The 20664-nt window shown below is 45.1% G+C and overlaps 1 protein-coding gene across 2 annotated transcripts in view; it reads right to left on the reverse strand.

The window, feature by feature from the left end:
- LOC134080483 (RING finger protein 145-like) overlaps positions 1–18378 on the reverse strand; it is a 26994-nt gene extending 8616 nt beyond the window's left edge. For both annotated transcript variants that reach the window (XM_062536950.1, XM_062536949.1), the window contains exons 1-6: positions 18230–18378; positions 15896–16122; positions 2925–3033; positions 2635–2726; positions 1932–2167; positions 1–149 (exon numbers count right to left, since the gene is read on the reverse strand). The exon at positions 1–149 is cut by the window's left edge and continues 27 nt beyond it. In XM_062536950.1, the coding sequence (XP_062392934.1) occupies positions 1–149; positions 1932–2167; positions 2635–2726; positions 2925–3033; positions 15896–16079 (770 nt within the window). In that variant the 5' untranslated portion in view covers positions 16080–16122; positions 18230–18378. The remainder of the gene's footprint in view (positions 150–1931; positions 2168–2634; positions 2727–2924; positions 3034–15895; positions 16123–18229) is intronic.
- Positions 18379–20664: the final 2286 nt, after the last annotated feature.

Below are 20664 nucleotides of genomic sequence, written 5' to 3' on the forward strand. Positions count from 1 at the left end.
TCGCGGGAGGTGGGTTGGTCGCGCGTGCTGAAGTAGGTGTAGATCTGCAAGGCGAACAGCACCAGCCAGAAGCACATGAAGAGCACCGGCAGCACCAGCTGGTTCCACAGGGACATGCCCAGAGCCAGCAGGCCGTACACCTCCACCACCTGCGGACACACGCACGCTAACCGTTAGCCGCTAACCGTTAGCCTTTTGCCCCCCAAAAACCAGTAGCAGGAAACAAGAGATGCCCATGCAGGGATTGGTACGGATTCACATGGTGCTAAAGAGCGCACACCTCCGCCGCCTGCGGACAGACGCACGCTAACCGTTAACCGCTAGCCTTTTGCCCCCCAAACAACAAATTGCAGAAAACAGAGATGCTCATGCAGAAATCGGTTCGGTTTCACATTGTGCTAAAGAGCGCATAGCTCGGCCGCCTGCAGACAGGCGCTAACCGTTAGCCATTTAGCCACAAACCACTACACGGAACACAGAAATGCACATAGTGCACAAATCCGTAGCGTTTCACGCTCGGCGAAAGAGCACACAACTCAACCACTAGAGTTGAGAGAGGACATTGACATTTGCATGAATTCAGTTAGAGGAGGATTGCATACAGATTTATCTGTGTGTTTGTCTATTCATATAGAGGAGATGGCAACATAGATATACAAATGAGTGAGTGACTGTGTGTGTGTGTGTGTGTCTGTGTGTGCTGGACTGAAACACAAAGGTGGGGGAGAGAGAGAGGACTGGAAGGAAGAGAGAGAGAGAGAGAGAGAGATGGGAAAGTGTGTGAAAAGCTGAAGAAAGAGGAGGGAGAGGTGAGGAGGTGGGAAAAGGAAATCTGATGCTAAAATAATACAGTACATGCTGTTAGCATGCTGCTCTACCAAAGTCGGAAAAGAAGAAGCTGGTGCATATCGTCCACTCAACAAAAGCCCACACCCCCGTCCACCATCCCTGAGACATGCACAGGCCCCTTCTCAACCTCTCTCCTCTGGCTCGTTCCCACTGATCTATAAGGAACACTGGATAGTAGTGATGCGCGGTTCAGCCCATTACCCGCGGATATCCGCGGGTTTACCCGCGGGTCGGGCGGATTTGGGTAGGCGTAGTAGTTTTTTCTAAATATTGCGGGTGGGTCGGGTCAAAAAAGTAAAAATGCACATTTCTCATTTGTTAACTTCCGACATATTAGGTGGCGATGCGCCTGCAATACACAGGAGATGTGGTCGAGTGCAAAACATAATTTCTCCTAAATTCAGCACCTAAATGCGCCATGCGTGACTGACTGAAAAAAGTCAATCGCGCATTCGCTACTTTATGGACATGGAGCCTAATGATCTGATATCGAAGGTTGTGCACAATGCGAGAACACCTTGCTTCTGTCATACACGAATAAACAGCTGTGCTTGTTAAATGCTTGGCAGTGTTTCACGCAAAAGTAGGCTAGCCTATGAAGTTGCAAGGGGAAATATGAATGGAAACTTGTTATGATGAAGATGAGATGTAACACTGGCTATGTCTAGGCTGCAGATTATGAATGGTGTGGAAGAGCGCAGATTGTCAAAATGACCGATCATTGTAACCCGCTGTTGTCGTCCTCATGTGGGAGAATTAGGCTAATTAGGCTACGAAAGACGTTAGGTGCGTTTTTTTCCTTTCCGCGGGTCGGGTCGGATTTGGGTCACAATTCGTACATATTTTTGCGGATTGGGCGGGGCGGTTTGGATCTCCTGAAGAGTCGGGTTGGGGCGGGTTTTTAAAAAAGCCCACCCGCGCATCACTACTGGATAGACTATCCCATTGTTGCTGCCCCATCATTCTTTTATAGATCAGTGGGAACGAGCCGGAGGACCGAGGAAGGAAGGAAGGAATGAAGGGAGGATAGATAAAATGACGAATGAGAAGAGCCCACGGTGTTGGGGGGTCAGTCACTTCACCTGGACGAGCTCGCGGTAGGCCGTCTTGGCCAGCTTGTAGGGCACCAGCAGGTTGGAGGCCAGGAAGTAGAGCACCTCCAGGCCGGTGAAGATCATGGCGAAGCGGTTGACGAAGACGATGGTGTCCAGCGGCACCAGGCAGAGGCGCGCCACCAGGGGCAGCAGGTGCGCCGAGAACAGCCAGATCTGCTTGGTCTGCATGACGCACGAGCACAGCGTGCACACCACCAGCTGGCCTGCGGGGGGCAGAGCGGAGCGCGGTGTCAATACACACACATGCACGTGAGCAGTGTAAACGATGCACTCTCACTCACACTCACACACAGACACTCACAATCACACACAGACACTCACAATCACACACAGACACTCATACTCACAATCACACACAGACACTCAAACTCACAATCACACACAGACACTCAAACTCACAATCACACACAGACACTCAAACTCACAATCACACACAGACACTCACACACATACACTCACACTCACACTATATGTGGAAAAATGCATTGGCCCACGAGGGAGGTACTGGGTGAATACGAACCATTTCAAAAGCAGCAACAAACCCTTTGGGTAGTCTCACTACAAAGGCTGACGGCACATCATCTAAGACCTAGCAGTTGGTTGGCGACACAAGGCACGACTTTCCTGGCGGTCAGGTGCGGTCAGGTGCGGACAGTGCTCTGGTGCTCACCTATGAGTGCTGTGGTGAAGCGGTTCATGGATAGCGGCTCCAGATAGAGAGGTCCCTCGTAGCCCGAGTCCAGCTCGCCGCGAACATAATCCCTGAGAAGGCACAGCACAGCAAGTTAGACAACGTCCTACGGTTTGGAAAAAAAAAGGCCTTTGCAACTGATGGGATTATACTTATGCAAGTAGAAGTGGGCTCCTTGCATCTTCTGCATGGGTCATGGGTCGTGTGTGCGTGTGTGTGTGTGTGTGTGTGTGTGTGTGTGTGTGTAGGGGCGTTCAGGGCACACACACCTGGAGACCTGGTGACCAGCAAAGAGCAGCAGGGCGGTGAGAACGTACAGGTAGAGCTGTACCAGGTGCTGCCGTGGGAGAGTCAGCAACACCAGGCTGAGGATGTAGCCTGAGGGGGGGGAGAGAGAGAGAGAGAGGGAGAGAGAGCGAGAAAGAAAGAAAGAAAGAAAGAAAGAAAGAGAGAGAGAGAGAGAGAGAGAGAGAGGGAGAGAGGGAGAGAGAGAGGGAGGGAGAGAGAGAGAGAGAGCAAGAGACAAGACATACTTTTAGAAAGTACATTACAAAAAAACAGAAGTAGCATGCTTGCAGGGGTAGCATGGAGGTTTTGCTTGCTGTACAATTTTGCTTCTGTGAACTTATGACCACAGGAAATACGCTTTCAAAACGGAACATCAAAACCACAGTCATCACACCTCCTGTGAGAAAAGACAAGCATCAACCCCCAACACAAAAACAGCACAAAAGAACAGTACGGTAGTTTTTGTTTGAATAAAATTAGATTAGATTCAACTTCATTGTCATTGTGCAGAGTACAAGTTCAAAGACAACGAAATGCAGTTTGCGTCTAATCAGAAGTGCACAAAAAGGGACTTCCGGTATGCAGTGTGCGGAGTAGACGTGTGCGCGGCTCGCTCCCACGACCAAGCTTTTATATTTACCTTTTATGCTACCCTTTTTCAGTATATTCTTATACTAGTGCGTGCCATTTGAAGTTTTTACTAGTGCGTTTCATACAGACAGTCTCTAAATGTCGAAACCTAAGGGCAAAGGTGATAAAAGTCATCCTGCAATGTCGTCTGCTAGCGCTGGAATTAGCATGGCGGATATTAGCTCACTACTGGGGGAACACAGGAGTGGGCTTGCTGCTGACTTCAAGTCCTCTTTTGATTCGCTGACCAATACCTTGGACACCCTGCTTACAAAGGTCACTGATCACGGGCAACGGATTTCCTCGTTGGAAGACAATGCCACCGACTCTGATCACCGCATCCAAAAACTAGAGACTGCATGCTCTGCCATGCTGCGTGACAACGAGTCTCTTAGGGCCAAGGTGGCTGACCTTGAGGGTCGCAGCAGACGACAAAATATAAGGATAATCGGCCTACCTGAGAACATAGAAGGCACCCGCCCGTCCACATTCTTCTCTCAGATGCTCTTGGATGTCTTTGGCGAGACGGTGCTTGGTTCTCCCCCTGAGCTGGACCGAGCTCATAGGAGCCTAGCCCCAAAACCTGCTCCAGGCCAGCGGCCACGACCCGTCATCATTCGGTTCCATCGTTTCCAAATGAAGGACCTGGTTATTCGCGAGGCACGCAAAGGAGGCGACCTGCTCTACAATGGCCACAAGATTCGCATTTATGATGACTACAGCCCGGACCTGTTGAAGCAGCGCGGCGAGTTTAAAACCTGCATGGCTGAACTCTACCGGCGTGGATACAAGCCGGCTCTTCTTTATCCTGCTAAGCTTCGCATCACCTTGCCCACTGGAGAGCGGGCTTGGCTCTCATCTGTCGCTGATGCCACCAAGTTTGTTCAAGGTCTGCAGGCGGAGAATCATGCAAGTGACTGAACTTTATTCAGTGGCTTGAACGTAAGTGCCCTTTAGTGTGAGTGTTTGGTGGCGCTAACGAACTCAAAGTATGCTATCTGCATCGTTAGCTAAATGTTAGCACTAGCTTGACGATAGCTTATGCTCCGCCGAACACAGGGCAATTATAATTATCGCTTTGTATATGCGCCTATTAACAGCACACTGTATACTGTTCTCCTCCGGTTGTATGCGAGGTGTTGGTTTGATTTCTGACAATGTTAGTGCTGGATGGTGCGCAATTCCTACGTGTGAACCTGTTTGCCTATTGCAACTGTTTTTTGTATTTTGTTATTACATTAGCATAATCGGTTACGTGAGTTTTTCAACTACTGTGGGAGCAGCGCGTTAACGTAAGGAAGTGTGGGAAATATGCTGATCAGAGAATCAGAGTGCTCCATGTTGCTGCGTAGTGATGCAGTAGCTGGAATTCTGGGGAGGGGGGGTGGGATTGGATCTGGGGTAAATGTCATTTCAGTTCGTTTTAATGTGTTTTATGTGTTATATGTGTATTTTCTTTTCTCTAGCGTGCATGCTGCTCTTATGTCTTTATGTATTCAACTGTTCAACAAGCAAGTGCTCTACCTCTCATCTCTGGCGCTGGGGTGGGAGCAGGTGGCGTTGTCTTTGACAGACGAACCAGTGATTGTTATTGCAACACACCCTCAAATTTACCCTATCACATGATGGCACACACAAATACCCTGCGTACACCGGGTGGCGCTTTAAGATTTGTTAGTTGGAATGTTAAGGGTATGAACTCCCCTGTCAAACGCAACAAAGTGTTTAACCATCTTTCACACTTAAACACTAAAATAGCCTTTCTACAAGAGACTCATCTTCTGCCTTCAGATCACCTTAAACTCCAGAGGGGCTGGGTGGGCCAACTCTTTCACTCTTCTTTTTCAAGTAAGGCCCGGGGAGTAGCCATTCTTATTCACAAATCCGTGCCATTCTCTGTGACCAAAGTGGTGTCTGACACAAATGGGCGCTATGTCATCATCACAGGCAAAATGGGAGGTAATAGTCTGATTTTGGCAAATGTGTATGGCCCAAACTGGGACAACGATATTTTTTTCAAAAACTTTTTTTTCTCTCTCACTGATTTGATCTCTCACCAACTCATTCTTGCTGGTGATTTCAATTGTTGTCTTGACCCCTCGCTTGATCGATCATCCAATAAGCCCTCTAGTTTATCTAAATCATCAAAAGTAATTCAGATGTTTATGGAGCAATATGCAGTCACGGATGCATGGCGCTTCCTCAACCCTAGTACTAAACAGTTTTCTTTCTTTTCTCCTGTCCATGGCACATTCTCTCGCATTGATTACTTTCTCATTGATAGCAAACTCCTACCTTCTGTCAGTTCATGTGCCTATACTCCCATTGTGATATCTGACCATGCAACAATGGTTGTTGACATCTCTTTTCCTGGTAGATCTTTGACACGCTCGCCCTGGCGCTTTAATTCTTTACTGCTTTCTGACCCAAACTTTGTTTTGACAATTAAGAACCGCATTGATGTCTACATCTCTACCAATGTAAACCCAGACACATCGGCAGCAGCCATTTGGGAGGCGTGCAAAGCTTACCTGAGAGGAGAGATAATATCTTACTCAGCCCATCAGAAAAGGATCACCTCAGAGATCAGGGCCAGCCTTGCTAGGGATATATCAGAGCTTCAGTCTAGATGTGTGGATTCACCCAGTTCAGATCTGTCCAAAGAATTACTCACGAAAAAGGCAGAATTTGATCTCCTGGCTTCCAATGAAGCAGCAGAGTCGCTGTCAAAATCCCGTCATAAATTTTATGAATTTGGAGATAAACCTAGCAAACTGCTTGCACACCAAATTCGACAAGCATCTTCATCACAACACATAACTCAGATCAGCACTTCTGATGGGACAACTATTGACCCAAAGGTAATTAACAATCAATTCAGAGACTTCTATGCCAAATTGTACACCTCTGAATGTGTGGCTGATGAGAAATTGTATGACAATTTTTTTAACTCTTTGGAGATTCCCTCCATTGACAGTGCGACATCATCTAGACTGGATGAACCCTTTTCAATTGGTGAACTCAGCAGTGCTTTGATGCTGATGCAGAGTGGTAAATGCCCAGGCCCTGATGGTCTCCCGGCTGAATTTTATAAGACATTCTCAGATCAATTAGCCCCAATTCTACTTAACATGTTTAATGAATCTATGGAAAATGGCAATCTTCCCCCCACGTTAAGACAGGCCACTATTTCTCTCCTTTTAAAAAAGGACAAAGACCCACTTTCTTGTGGTAACTATCGCCCCATCTCTCTGCTATGTGCAGACGTCAAGCTGTTGGCCAAAATGTTGGCTAGGCGCCTGGAAACTGTGTTGCCAACTATTGTAGGTACCGACCAAACTGGGTTTGTTAAAGACAGACATTCTTTTCATAATGTTCGACGTTTATTTGATATTGTTTATACACCGACACCCTCTGACACCCCTGAGGTGGTTATTTCCATGGATGCAGAGAAGGCATTTGACCGTGTAGAATGGTCATATCTCTTTTCAGTCTTAAAACGTTTTGGCTTTGGTAATACCTTCATATCATGGATCAGACTTTTATATACGTCCCCCCAAGCTTGTGTTCGCACAAACAATGATTATTCTGACTACTTCCCCCTCAAGCGTGGGACTCGTCAGGGCTGTCCACTCTCTCCACTCTTGTTCGCCATAGCCATTGAACCGTTGGCGTTGGCTCTAAGGTCCAGTCAGATACCAGGTATTTCAAGGGGTGGTGTTGAACATAAAGTGTCCCTGTATGCTGATGATCTCTTACTCTTTGTCTCTGACTTAGACAGAGCTTTCCCTCTCGTCTTAAACTTATTAGAGGAGTTTGGTCAAATTTCAGGCTACAAACTAAATTTCCAAAAAAGTGAATTAATGCCAATTAATGCGGCAGCCATGGCATATCCATTATCTGATCTACCTTTCAAAACATCTTTTGAACATTTTAAATACCTGGGTGTCTGTATAACCAAAAACTATTCAGACTTATATAAACATAATTTCTCCCCTCTCCTGGCAGGCTTGACTCAGGATCTTCAGCGATGGTCTCTTTTGCCCCTCTCTCTTGCAGGGCGGATAAATTGTGTTAAAATGAATGTGCTCCCGAAATTTTTATATCTCTTCCAATGTATACCCATTTTCCTTACTAAACGTTTCTTTCACTCACTAGACCGCACAATTTCCCAATTTTTATGGAACAAAAAGGCCCCTAGAATTAAAAAAGACACTTTACAAAAACCTAAGGAGCTGGGTGGCCTAGCCCTCCCCAGCTTCTTACTCTATTACTGGGCAGCGAACATTAGAGCCATGTTACACTGTTGTTGCACTAGTGACCAACCCCCACCCTGGTTACAGGTTGAGGAGGCCTCTTGTGGTTCATCATCTCTGATGTCCCTCCTGTGCTTCCCCACGACTATATCACCGTCTGTGCACTCAGATAGTATTGTAGTGAAAAATTGTCTTAAAATCTGGACTCAATTTAAACAACATTTTACTCTGCAATCTATATCTGGTCTGGCTCCTGTTTGCTTTAACCCTCTGTTCACTCCATCCATTATTGACAATGCTTTTTTAATCTGGAGAGACAAGGGAATTATATCCTTTAACCATCTTTACATTGATGGTAAATTTGCTTCTTTTGGTCAGTTAGCACAGGCTTATAACTTGCCTTCAACCCACTTTTTCAGATACTTGCAGATAAGAGATTTTGTACGTAATCGTTTTCCCAGTTTTCCCACCATACCATCTCCAACACTTGTAGATACCATCCTCAAAATTAACCCCTACCGGAAAGGTACCATATCAAGGATTTACTATAGTCTTCTTGCTCATCAATCTTCGAACTCTGATAACCTACGCACTGCATGGTCGGATGATCTTAACATAGAAATAGACCCTGCAGAATGGGATCATGCTTTGAAATGGGTCCACTCATCCTCTGTCTGTGCCCGGCATGGACTGCTACAATGCAAAGTAGTGCACAGGGTCCATTGGTCCAAGAGTAAATTGGCACGTATATTCCCAGGTGTGGATTCAAGCTGTGACCGGTGTCATTCAGGACCGGCCAGTCTTGGCCACATGTTCTGGGCTTGTCCTGCTCTTGCGCCGTTCTGGAAAGGTGTTTTTGACACTCTGTCAGCCATCACTTCTACCAATCTCTGTCCCTCACCATTAGTTGCCTTGTTTGGTGTCCTACCTATTGGCCATTCACTGCCTTCCTACTTTTGCGAACTTGTGGCCTTTCTCTCACTCTTAGCGAGGCGTGTCATATTGTTACACTGGAAGAACTCCCACCCCCCCACCCACTCTCAATGGATTAGGGATGCCCTTCATTTTATGACACTGGAAAAAATTAAATACTCCCTGCGTGGCACCTCTTCTAAGTTTTGTAAGGTCTGGGAACCTCTCTTAAATCACATCAGGTCTCTCCAATTAGATATCACTATCACTGACTGATTCACCCCGACAGCCCATTAACTCTCTGTATCAACTAGCCTTATTGGTAGCACATAAGAGCAGCATGCAGCATTACTCATCCTTTATTATTGTTGGTATTATTATTAGTATTTATTTTGTTATTGTTGTTTCATTTTATTGTGATTATTATGATTAAGTTTGGGTTTTTGTTTTCATACTTATGGTCATTACTTTGCTCAATTTGCTCATTGCAAGTGGATATCTGTGTGCAGCTTGTGTCTATGTCTGTCTTTGTGAACAGTGTGAATGAGCATAAGCATATAAGATCTACAATATTACACTGTACAATATTATCTGCCACTGCAAGCACTTAACAGGTAGTTGTGTCATGTTTTGGTGTGTTTTTTTTTTTTTTTTTTTTTTTTTTTTTTTTTTTTTTTTTTTAGTTTTGTCTGTGTTTCACATTACTTAAGTTGTCTGTTTGATTTGGGAAGGGGAGGGGGGAGGGGGGGTGGGACTGTATTGTGTATCCTCAGCACTTTTGGCTGTCCGCTATGTAATCCTCCTACTTCTTTTCTGTGAGGACTATTGTACTTTTGTCTTGCATTGAAATTTCCACAAATAAATCATATATAAAAAAAAAAAAAAAGAAGTGCACAAAAAGCAGAAAAAGTGCAATGTGATATACAAAGTATAGAAAGGTGGAGCATTAACAGTAGCAGTAACCTTATAAGAGCAGAATAGATATCGGTATGTAGTCAACATGTACATATATATGCAGAGTATAGTAATATATTAAAAGAAAAACAGAACAATTATGAATGGTATGAACTGTAGTGCAGAAACAGTTACATTATTAGAGTAGTAGGAATAAGAGTATATGCACAGGATGAATAGAATAAAGAGCAATAGAACATGGGTATGTATACTGTGGGTATGTATACAGTGGGGCTGTTGAGGGGCAAACAAGGGTTTATGACTAAAATAAACAGTCAAATAGCCTGTGTAGGAGCTAGCCAACACAAGCCAACTCAAAGTAGTAGACTAACAATGAATTAATTGACAAGTGAAACAGATGACCGTATTAATAGTGTGTGGGCATAAGCCCAGGGGAGATTATCCCATAGACATCGAGCCTATGTTGCTGACATGCAAAGTGTCCATCTACCCCAGGCAAATGCCCACAGGTTTGTGACAACGACTGCAACAACTCAGTCTAGATAGACATCGAGCCTACGTTGTTGATATGTAAAGTGTCCATCTACCCCAGGCAAATGCCCACAGGTTTGTGACAACGACTGCAACAACTCAGTCTAGATTGCCTAGCTAGCAAAATGTTCCATCGTCGACGTTGACAGGTTAGCCATTTTCAGAGTGAGAGTGAATAGCAGAGAAAACCCCCAGAGGCCAAATCAAACCACTGACACAGGGGTAAGTAGAGCAGCTTGGGCACATGTCTTGGGGACCTGCTGCTGGCTGACAACTCTTTAGACATCCCCCCCCCCCCCGCCTCGGTAATCCTAACATGCAGAAACACAAGATGTCTGGCCACAGGGCGGGCGTTTCTCGACGCAGGAGGACAGCGCTCCAGCTCCCGAACAGCAGCGGTGCGCTGTGACGAGACACTGCAGTCTGCTTCAGTGCACCAGCGTGCTTTAGAGGGGAGAGAGTGGAGCATCGAGGCATACGCAGCGCTACAGCATGGGTCCACACACTGCACCCTGTCTGTCTACTTAACTCCATCCATCCCATAATCCACCCCCCCCCCCCCCCATCGCCGTGGTAAGCCATGTGGCCCCAGACCAGAGTAACTCAACCACATGACGAGGACGGAGGGCGTCAACGCGGCAGCCGCAAAACACACACTCTGTGAACTCGCCAGAGGGGGGAAGAGTCATCGTTGCCCACATAAAGCTGAACCAAAGCACCGAGGGCACGGTTCACACAGGCCACAGCGTATTCACCACATCACTACTGCCACGTGGGCACGGCTGACAACCACAACAACATCAACAACAACAACAACAACAACAACACAGCGCTGAACCCACGCCATGATATCAGTGCACTAGGTCTGTGGCCAGTCGGCCACTGATGAACACTCTCCTAATTGCCACATCCTTGCTCGTGAAACCACACAACCTTACGTCGGGCAAACCTGACACCAGCGCCGGTCTAGGGTTGGCATTGTTGAAATGACTATGAAAACATCTAAACATGTAACAGAACTTGGTGGAGTTTTGAACTACAAGAGAAGCATACACAAGAGGAGGAGGCGGCAAACATACAAAAGGAGGAGTAGACCAACAGCAGTAGCCCCGGGACACAGGGGGGGATAACAAGGGGACTGGGTGTTCCGGCTTCGACGGGAGCACAAAACAGGCCTGAAACACACACTCCCCTACCTGGCTCCTCCACTGAACACAGCCAGCTCCCTTTGGCACAACCCGCCAGCCTGCCTGCTTGTCTAGTACGGCTGTGAGGGACAATGACGCCGCTCGTTTCAATGTGCTTTTGCGTGCATGGCCAAGAGGAGAGTGTGTGTTTACATCTAGAATGATTAGGAACCCTCTGAATGGCTGACTGTGACAAGAGGGGGTTTTAATCTTTACAGGGGGTAGATTCTCACCCAACCCCCATATTTCCCCATCCCTGTTTCCCCTTTCTCTCTCTCTCACACAGAGACACACCCTCCCGCCATCATCCAACTTCCTCCCTAGCAATGCAAAAGATACCCGCCGCCACAGCTCTTATATAACCTGCAGAGCTATATTCTGCATCTCAGCGCCACAGCAAACTCATTAGTGAGCTTTAATCCAACACTGGCCAAGTACAGGGGGAGAAAAACACACACACACAGACACACACACAGAGAGAGAGACATACACACAGAGACACACACACACACACACACACAGAGAGAGACATACACACAGAGACACACACACACACACACACACAGACACACACACACACTATGTGCAATTAGCAGGGTCCAGAGAGGGCCTGTCAGAACAAGAAAACCTCATTATCCCAAACCCTCCTTCTAATAAAAGAGAGTCAGCTTCGATCTCACCGTGGTGGAAATAAGGACTAAGGCTCGAGCCCGGAGAAAAGCACAGTGAAATAGTGGGAACCCGCGGCCACGACCCGAGACCAGTGGAAAACTGATCCGCATGATGCAGGCCATGTGATCTCGTTGGCACCCGAGGTCAAACGCACACCGTCTCCCTCTAGGACAAGGGTCGAGTTCACGCAGACAGGCGTGCAGCTCACAAGTTACGGCTAAGAAACCGTACGGCTCACGAGGTTGAGGGCCCGTCGCACGGCTGGAGGGAAGCGAAGGCTAATGGACCGTGGTCGACGCCGCGTTCCGCTATAAATTCAGCCTCTCCGCGGTTATCGGGAACGTGTGCCTTATCTGGCCCACTGTGTCATTCCCAAACAGGCGTCCGATACGGCTGCCAAGGAGATAACGTCTGTTGACTCGCCCCACAGTGTTGGGCTCGGTGTTTGCTGTGGTCTGCCAGCCAGGCGTGCGACGCTTGCGAGCGCTCGAAACCCAGAGTGAGACTATCAGCCAGCGTGTGTGCTGACTGGAGGTCGCTAACGCCACCGACTCAGCCATGCCCTCCGGATCTCACCCTTGGATCTGGGCGATCAGAGCACACACAAACAGGATGAGGGAGAGAGACCGGAAGAAATAAATACAGCTCGAGATGGAGCTCCTGTGAGGTCCAGGGGAACAACACAATTTGATGTTTAAAAGGAGCCTTCAGCGGTGTATCATCACATAGCAGGGCTACGTTAGCTACTGTAGCCATAAGCCCTGCCTCTAAGGCTCCTAAGCCCTGACAAACACACACTTGTCTCGTCTGAATGGGCGTACGTGCGTCTACATGCGCTTGTGTGTGTATATGCATGCACCTTTGTGGGGTCTGGCCTGTAGCCCGATCAGTATGGCGGCTAGCTGGGTGGCAGAGATTTGGGCCTGCAACTCATTAGGACACATGCTACTGAATAGTTATTGTGCGTCTGATTAGGGGGACAATGTAGGATGAAAGACTGCAGTAAGGGCTGGCTGCTGCCATTCATTCCAGGGGATGAGAAAATGAGCAGCCTTCACAGGGTACAACACAATCTAGTCCAGTCAGTCACACAGACACTTGTTGTGTTTTTGACAGGTCTTTAACATGCGTGTGGCCTATACAAACATGTCCATCATACCAGATACCAGAACACTGGCTATAATAATCTAGATTCTAAAGCTGTTGGTGAAAATTCAGATCCCAGTTGGCCAAAAAAACCCCCGAAAGGTTAGAAAGCGAAAATCGTGAGAGCTTTCCACATTTTGGTAATTAAATTGGGATTAAAACCGTTTCGTTTAGAGCCTGCCGACTCGGGCTGGCCAAGAGGGAGAGGGAGAGGCAGCAGCAGCAGCGGCAGCAGCAGCAGCAGGAGGAGGACACAGCTTTTCCAACAGATGCCTCAGCCCGTGCGATAGCTAAATTACAGCACAATACAGATTTAATCGTTATTTTTTAATAACCGCATGCTTCACTGTTCCCTTCTTTTCGACCACCATCCGGCATGTCCTGACTCGGCATTCCCCCCGCGCTCTATTACATGGGTCAGTGGCCCGGAGTACCCCCGCATGAGAAGAGACTCCATTAGGGCCTGCACACAGCACTGCACTGCACAGCACAGGCAGACACAACACTGGCACACTGTTAAGCGACGCTCAGCTGCTGAGAAAGATGCCCAGAGGAAGACATACACCAGGACAATGACCGCCACTTTCCCCTTGAGAAGTTTGCGTCAGAAGCTGCATCTTAATAAACTGTTGACAGAACGGCCATTATTTAAAAGTAGGCTGTGTTAACTTACAACCCCGTTCGTTTTTTTATGATGCTTGAAGTTCCTTTTGTTTATTTGAATAACACTGAAATGTCACTTGTAGGCAAGTCTACACCACACAAATGGAAGGATAAACGTTAAGGTTCCTGCTTTATGTTAAAACACTACAAAAACGTCACAGTAAAAACAACAAAACACAGGCGTTTCACCTAAGTAAACTTATCAACATTATACTGACTTGATACTTCAATGTCCATGAAGGCTGATGACTCAATCACTTAAAACTAAGACAAGGTTGACTTCCAGTGTTGACTTCCAAAGTCCAAACCAGCAGTACCAGTTCAAAAGCAACTTGCATCCAGACCGCAAGCATATAGCCTTCAGGCTTGTCTGATTATACTACTTCGCTTAGGGCATAGTGAACCATTTAGATATAGTTGTATCTCAATTCAGCCCTGCATATGACTCAATACTAAATATCAGGCCATATATTGTTCTGTTAAGTTCAGAGCACATGATGCCATCACCAGAGCAACGCAGAGGTAGACACACATTCTGTGTTGACACATTAGTCACACAACACTGGAAAAAGGGATTTTTAGGAGGCATCAAAGTGAGATAAAATGGGATCTACACCAACGTGTGACTATTAATAGGACATAATACTGAGGGCAGCACTATTCTCTGCAGGGGCACTCAGTAGGGAAGATTTTATCTTTACTACCTTTAAAAGCGCAACCGCCTCCCAAGGCCCCGAATGTCTCCCATTCAATAAAAATGATAGACGGCAAGATAAGGCTACTACATTCAGGCTTAGTAAGACATCTTACTTTAAAAGGACAAATGGCTGTGTCTAGATCTCGGCAAACAATTCAGCAATGACCTAATGTTATAACTGATGGCTTCAAAGTCACATTGGGATCTGCAGGGTAGCACCAACATCAAATGGTAAAACATTATCAAACGTTGCTGCAGTACTGTGTTAGAAACTGTCAATGCATACTGTTTTAGTGCGAGGCAAACGCTTTGTTTAAGAACGACTTTAGAAGGATAGAAGTATTTTATCATGAGTTATTTTTTTATTTTATTCCCACAGGAAAGTCCCAATCTGTTCTCGGATCACAACTATCATCAGATTACAGGCAAGATTGACCATAAATTGTCTTCCCCCCCTTCATCAAATGCCACATTCTTTATAACCACGAGTTATCCCTGGCAGTTGCCCTGGGATACGGTGAGAATGGGAAAGAATGAGAGAGAAACAGAGACACACAAAGAGGAGGGGGTGGTGGGGGCAAGGAGCACAGGGCGAGAGGATATAATGCGCTCTGTGGTCCAAACACTTCTTCACTGAGCTGAGAGCACTCCTCCAACCATGACCAAACTCCTCAAGTGACCCTTAGGGCTAGTTCATAGTCTGCGCAGCAACGCAGACTCCGTTGACAACGCAACAGTTGACACATCCTGAAGTGCCTTCTCATAGTCCATGCAAGCGACGCAGACGAGGCGCATGACATGGCACTCGTGCTACACAAAAACACAAGTAAACATCAAAACCACCTTTCTTGGCTGGGCGCTCTCACATTCACATAGCTTATGCAGAGTATTAATCAGGCCTTACACTCAACATCACATGAGTGAGCAGTGAGCACTGAACGTTTCACTCCCTCCCCCTATGCGCGAAAACACAGCCATAATTCTCATGTTTGCTGCCTGTTATGACATTTCTTGAAAATACCTACAGCTGCTTCTATTCCAAAAGGAGCACAGTCGTGTCCCCTACCTACCACACAAGCCTAAAGTTGCACTCTGGACTCCTCTATCGTCATGGACAACATGGCAAATTCCTCAATAAAATTTAATTTTTACACATTTATGAGTCAGAGAGAACAAGAGAAAAGGTTAGACCGCAAGTGGACACCATATTAAAAAGCAGAACTGTGGAGCCAAAGGTTACTTAAAAAAAAAAAAGGTACAGAGAAATGTAATAAAACATAGTACAACAGAATAGACTACAATAGAATAGAGTAGAGTAGGAGTGAGTAGGGGGAGACACTGACCCACGTAGTGCAGGTAGAGGGCCAGGTACTTGTACTGGAAGAGGGGGTTGTTGTTGAGGCTGCTGCGCTGGATCTTCTGGAAGAAGGAGCTGACGTCCCACCGGTACAGCACCTCCAGCAGCATGATGCTGGGCACGCGCAGCCCCACGTTCAGCACCGCTTCCAGGCGGTCCTTCCACGCCATCTCCCTCCCAAGGTTCTCCCACAAAACGTCGGGCTGAGCAACACTGAACAGAGAAAGGAAAAAGGGGGCACAGGTGGAGAGGGGTGGGGAGGGAGAGGGATGAAGGAAGAGAGGGAGAGAGAGACGAAAAAAGGAGATCAATTCACTTGCTCCAGTTCAAGCAGAAGTGTGAGAATCGGGCACCTGTAAACCTAAATGGATCCAGGCACAGAGCACATGGAGGGTTTTTACAAGGGGAGGGACAGTGTACACACTGAGGTGATATCACAGGTGACCTGCTCTCCAACCACAGGGATTGGGGAGCTGTAACAACAGAGAGGAAAAGGGAGGTGGGCATTCTTCAGCTAATTCTTGGAAGGCCACCACCCAAGTCTAGGCATGTTCATATATTATATCAGAGCAGCACTTAAAAGGCTTCAGGAAAAAGGCACAGAAGGCAGATGAAAACGGATACAACTTAATTCTGCTAGGCAGAAGCGCTTTCCTGCTGTAAAGCAAATAGATCACTATTCTATGAAACGGGTTAAACCCAAGATTACAACTATGGAATGCAAATGTTATAAATAAGCTATCTACATCCTAAAACCTACTTCAAAGGTTTTCTTTACAACCATAACTCAGATATAAGTTATAAGCTTGTATGTCCAAGCAGACGTAGACATAAAAACAATCCCATACAGAGTAGAAAAGTTCAGTTAAGAGCACAGTGTTTTGATTATGTGGAGGTTGATATTGGAATGACAACCTTACTGCCCTACATCACACAGCTTAGTAGAAGTCAGATGTGATTCGTTTTGACATATCCAATAAGACTGACCATATTCTCGCAACATTCATTCCGATAGTTCAGCACATTTATGCAACAGACCCAATTCCGGTAATTTTGGCCAGTGACGCATTCAGTGTCAATCTCTCTCATCGTGTGTACTTTGAAGTCAACCAACATCTCTAGAACTTATGTAGCCTGACGTTGGCCAAATAACAGAACGGCTGTGTAGGGAATAATACTAAAGTATTGTCATTCAGCTATGAATAATGCCGTAAAGAAATGCAATGTTTAATACATTCTATTCTAACGTCACCTGTTGAAACTCCAGACCAAGCAATTCGATTACCCTCACCACCATCGACAAACACAAGGGAACCAGCGTTTTTCTTTTGTTTGCCATCCCGGAGAGCCAAAACATTGCAGCGTGTTGACAGGCAAGACAATAAACTGAAATACTTCATCTTGAAACTAATGAATGAAGTTAGATGAAATCATAATAGAGCCATGCATTTTGCTAACATGGCCCCGTGATTGTTTTCGCAGCTAACATTAACATTACATAACGTCGGATCCTCTGCACCGTCTTGGCGCTTCCAAAATGTACCGCATTCTCTTTGCTAAAAACAGTAACTGTATCTCAATGTATAATGATATTCAACAAACAGTAGAATTTGACCAATTTAACAACCTCAACAACTGATAATCTAGCAAACTGGTCCGCTTACTCACTAACGTTACAGCAGCATCACACCCAGACCAGTTCAACGCTAACAGAAGCCAGCTAGATGCAGCAGCTAGCTCACTAGCTTTGAACACATGAACTTTAGTAACCCCGTCGTATTTGACTGTAAGATATAAGTTCACATTGCGCTTTGTAGTTAGCCAATACACACTTCTTGTAGCGTTAGCTGTGATGGAAGTGTGAAACTACTCGCAGATTAACCAGCTAGATCACATATACAGAGACACACAAACATATTTTGAAGATGCAACTTAAAATACCTGACTGACTACATCACTCTTTGCATTGTTGAATTCGCTGATGCTGAGACTGGTAGCTAGCTAATACCGTTAGCTGTAGCTAACATTACATCCAGATGGATTATTGGAGTTGACGTATGAAAGTAAAGTTAATGTTAACCTACAACTAGTTTACACATATCGCAATGGTGCACCAGGAATGAAATATCAGTAACGTACTAAAACGTGATTGCTAGTTGCATTAATACTGGAGAATATATGTTCAGCTAACAACTGTTAAGCTAGCTATCCGCTAACGGTAACGTTAGTGCTGCTGGCCTTAAAAGACTCAAGTTGGTTAGCTAGCTGTGTGTAACGTTATTCCTTCAACGCCGTAAAACAGAGAAAATAAAATACATACGTTATATTAATTCACTTTATGCCGTTGAGTTTGGTTTCGCGCTGCTTCCTCGGCCGAATATCAACCATTGTAACTCGTTTTCGGCTAGATTTGACATCGGTGATGGAAAATCCACCGAGGAGCGGAACGTTGGCATTCACCCATTTAGCCTAGGAGCCATTACAAGAATGATGTCAAACTGAGCATGTGCAAAGTATCGAAGCGGTTGTTGCTTCGGTGAATATTGAGGGGGAAAGACAAACCACAAGCAGAACTGAGGCCAGTCGGCTATCTTGGCCCCAGCACCTCTATGTTAGTGTATTGATTTATTTTTAGTTTCAGTTTGTTTTAGTTTTGTTTTAGAATTAGCTATATTTCAAAACAATCACTATCATAGCTTAATCCTTATCAGGTTACATTTAGGCTATCCACAACTCTTGATCTAGACTGGGCCAGACAGCGCATGTTTCCTCGTTTTAACAGCCAAATTTGTGATAATAGGATTTGACAACAATCAGCTTCCTTTTTCATCCTCAATCACCCTTTGATACTGTTACAGTTAAACAAGAACAAAAAAATCTTAACATGAAAACATCACTTGTTTTTCTATCATCCAAGATAGGCCTAGCTAGCCTTATCATCAACAAGGCAATCTCATGACATTTTTTTTAAGACTGATATTGAAATAGGCCTACTGGCCAGGAGTCACAACATATTTCATGGACAATTTTCTCATACATGGCAAGGAAGACCATCTAACTGAAGAAAGCCACGACCACAAATAGCCTTGAAGACAGCAATTTGAGATAGAAAGTGTCTAGTATAGATAGAAAGGCTAGGTGAAGGGGTAACTGCAAAGGGCAAGCAAGACTTGCCAATCTAAAAAAAGGACCTATGAGCAGAGCCCATCCTGCCTTTGCACAAATTCAGCACTGCCAGTAGGCTATCAGAAGACGGATGCCGAGAAGTCTGACAGTTAGGCCTACTGTAAGAGAAATGGCAATATAGTCTATCATTCTTTGAGGAGAAGGAATGCACACCAACCAGTGATAGCCTATTTATGCCATGTTTTATTTCTGAAATAGAAAATAGTTTGTCATGTAAAATAGGTGGAAAATGAGATGTAGCCTACTTGTTGAGCTATAATTTATTTGGATTGGTTTATAAATTCTCAGTTAAAACATTTCACACATTTTTTCATTCAGAATTTACCATGTAGGTTGTGCCAAGAGTGCCGTTTTAAAGACTGAAATGACCAAAGAACCAAGTTAATTTCCATCAATAAGCTCTTCTTTTCGTGCCATATACTGATGCAGGGTATGATACTTTGTGGTATGTACTGCCACCCTGTGGTTGTGTCATCTACCTACAAGAAGCAATATACAATACTTATTTTAAATTTACATTAAGAACTCATGGATTCTGCTAAAAATACTGTTATTGCCACACATGTAATCATATCCTCTTTATTCATGCTTCATAGAGGGATATGGAAAATGAGATATATATCTGAGATGCCATAAATACTAAGATATAAAGACAGACAAACATTTTCTCTTGTTCAATTTTGAGCCAGGCATTAGGCCTATAGGCTATATTTTACTCTTTACATAGTTAAACAGTTTAATCCACTTTTTGGCAAGTTCAAATTGATGTCTGTTCAACTTTTGCTAAAAACAAAAGGCTGCACACTCTGAAAGGGGGAAATAAATAACCCATAATGAGTTATAAACAATGTTAGTTGATCAACAAGTTTTAGGACCATATGGCAGGAGTATCATTTGAGTTCATGAATCAACAACCTTTTGTGGACCAGAGTCACCCTGTTACAGAAAACACCAGTCCAGCAGAGACTCCATCAAAACCTGCACACAATAGAGAGAGTCGACCACCACGTCCACCAGCTTGGACAAAGGATTTTGTGATGAAATAAGTCTGAGACAAGAAGACATGTAAAGGGTGTAGGCGGATCGCTGCCCTAAAAAAAAAAAAAAAAAAAAATGAAATGAAATGTGAAAAATGATATAATGTGAATTTAAGTCCAAGTTTAGTGTGAATTTTCAGTTATTATATTCTAGAATGGTTTTAGTTGAATGTATTTCCGGTTGCACTTACAGTACTTGACAATGCTGACTTTAATACCCTGTTGAATTTGAATTATTACAGAAGCTGGAAATTTCATGTAGTTATCACAGGCTGTTATAGCTTACGTTGACACTGAACCCTGTTGGTTGATATTTTATCTTACAGGTAGAATGTTTAGCTGTATGTAATTAATGCACCTGGAAAGGTTTGATTATAGAGGAACACTGAAATGTTGAATGAAGTCTAGTCAGTTCTGTTCATGATGAGGTAGTAGCATTTCTATGAGTAACAGGGGAGATGTTGTGTTTGCAATAGTGATGTTTTCCTGCATATACTCCACCACCAGTAGGTGGCACTATGAGCAGTGTAAT

This window comes from Sardina pilchardus, chromosome 5 (genome assembly GCF_963854185.1).
Source record: "Sardina pilchardus chromosome 5, fSarPil1.1, whole genome shotgun sequence".
Lineage (NCBI taxonomy): Eukaryota > Metazoa > Chordata > Actinopteri > Clupeiformes > Clupeidae > Sardina > Sardina pilchardus.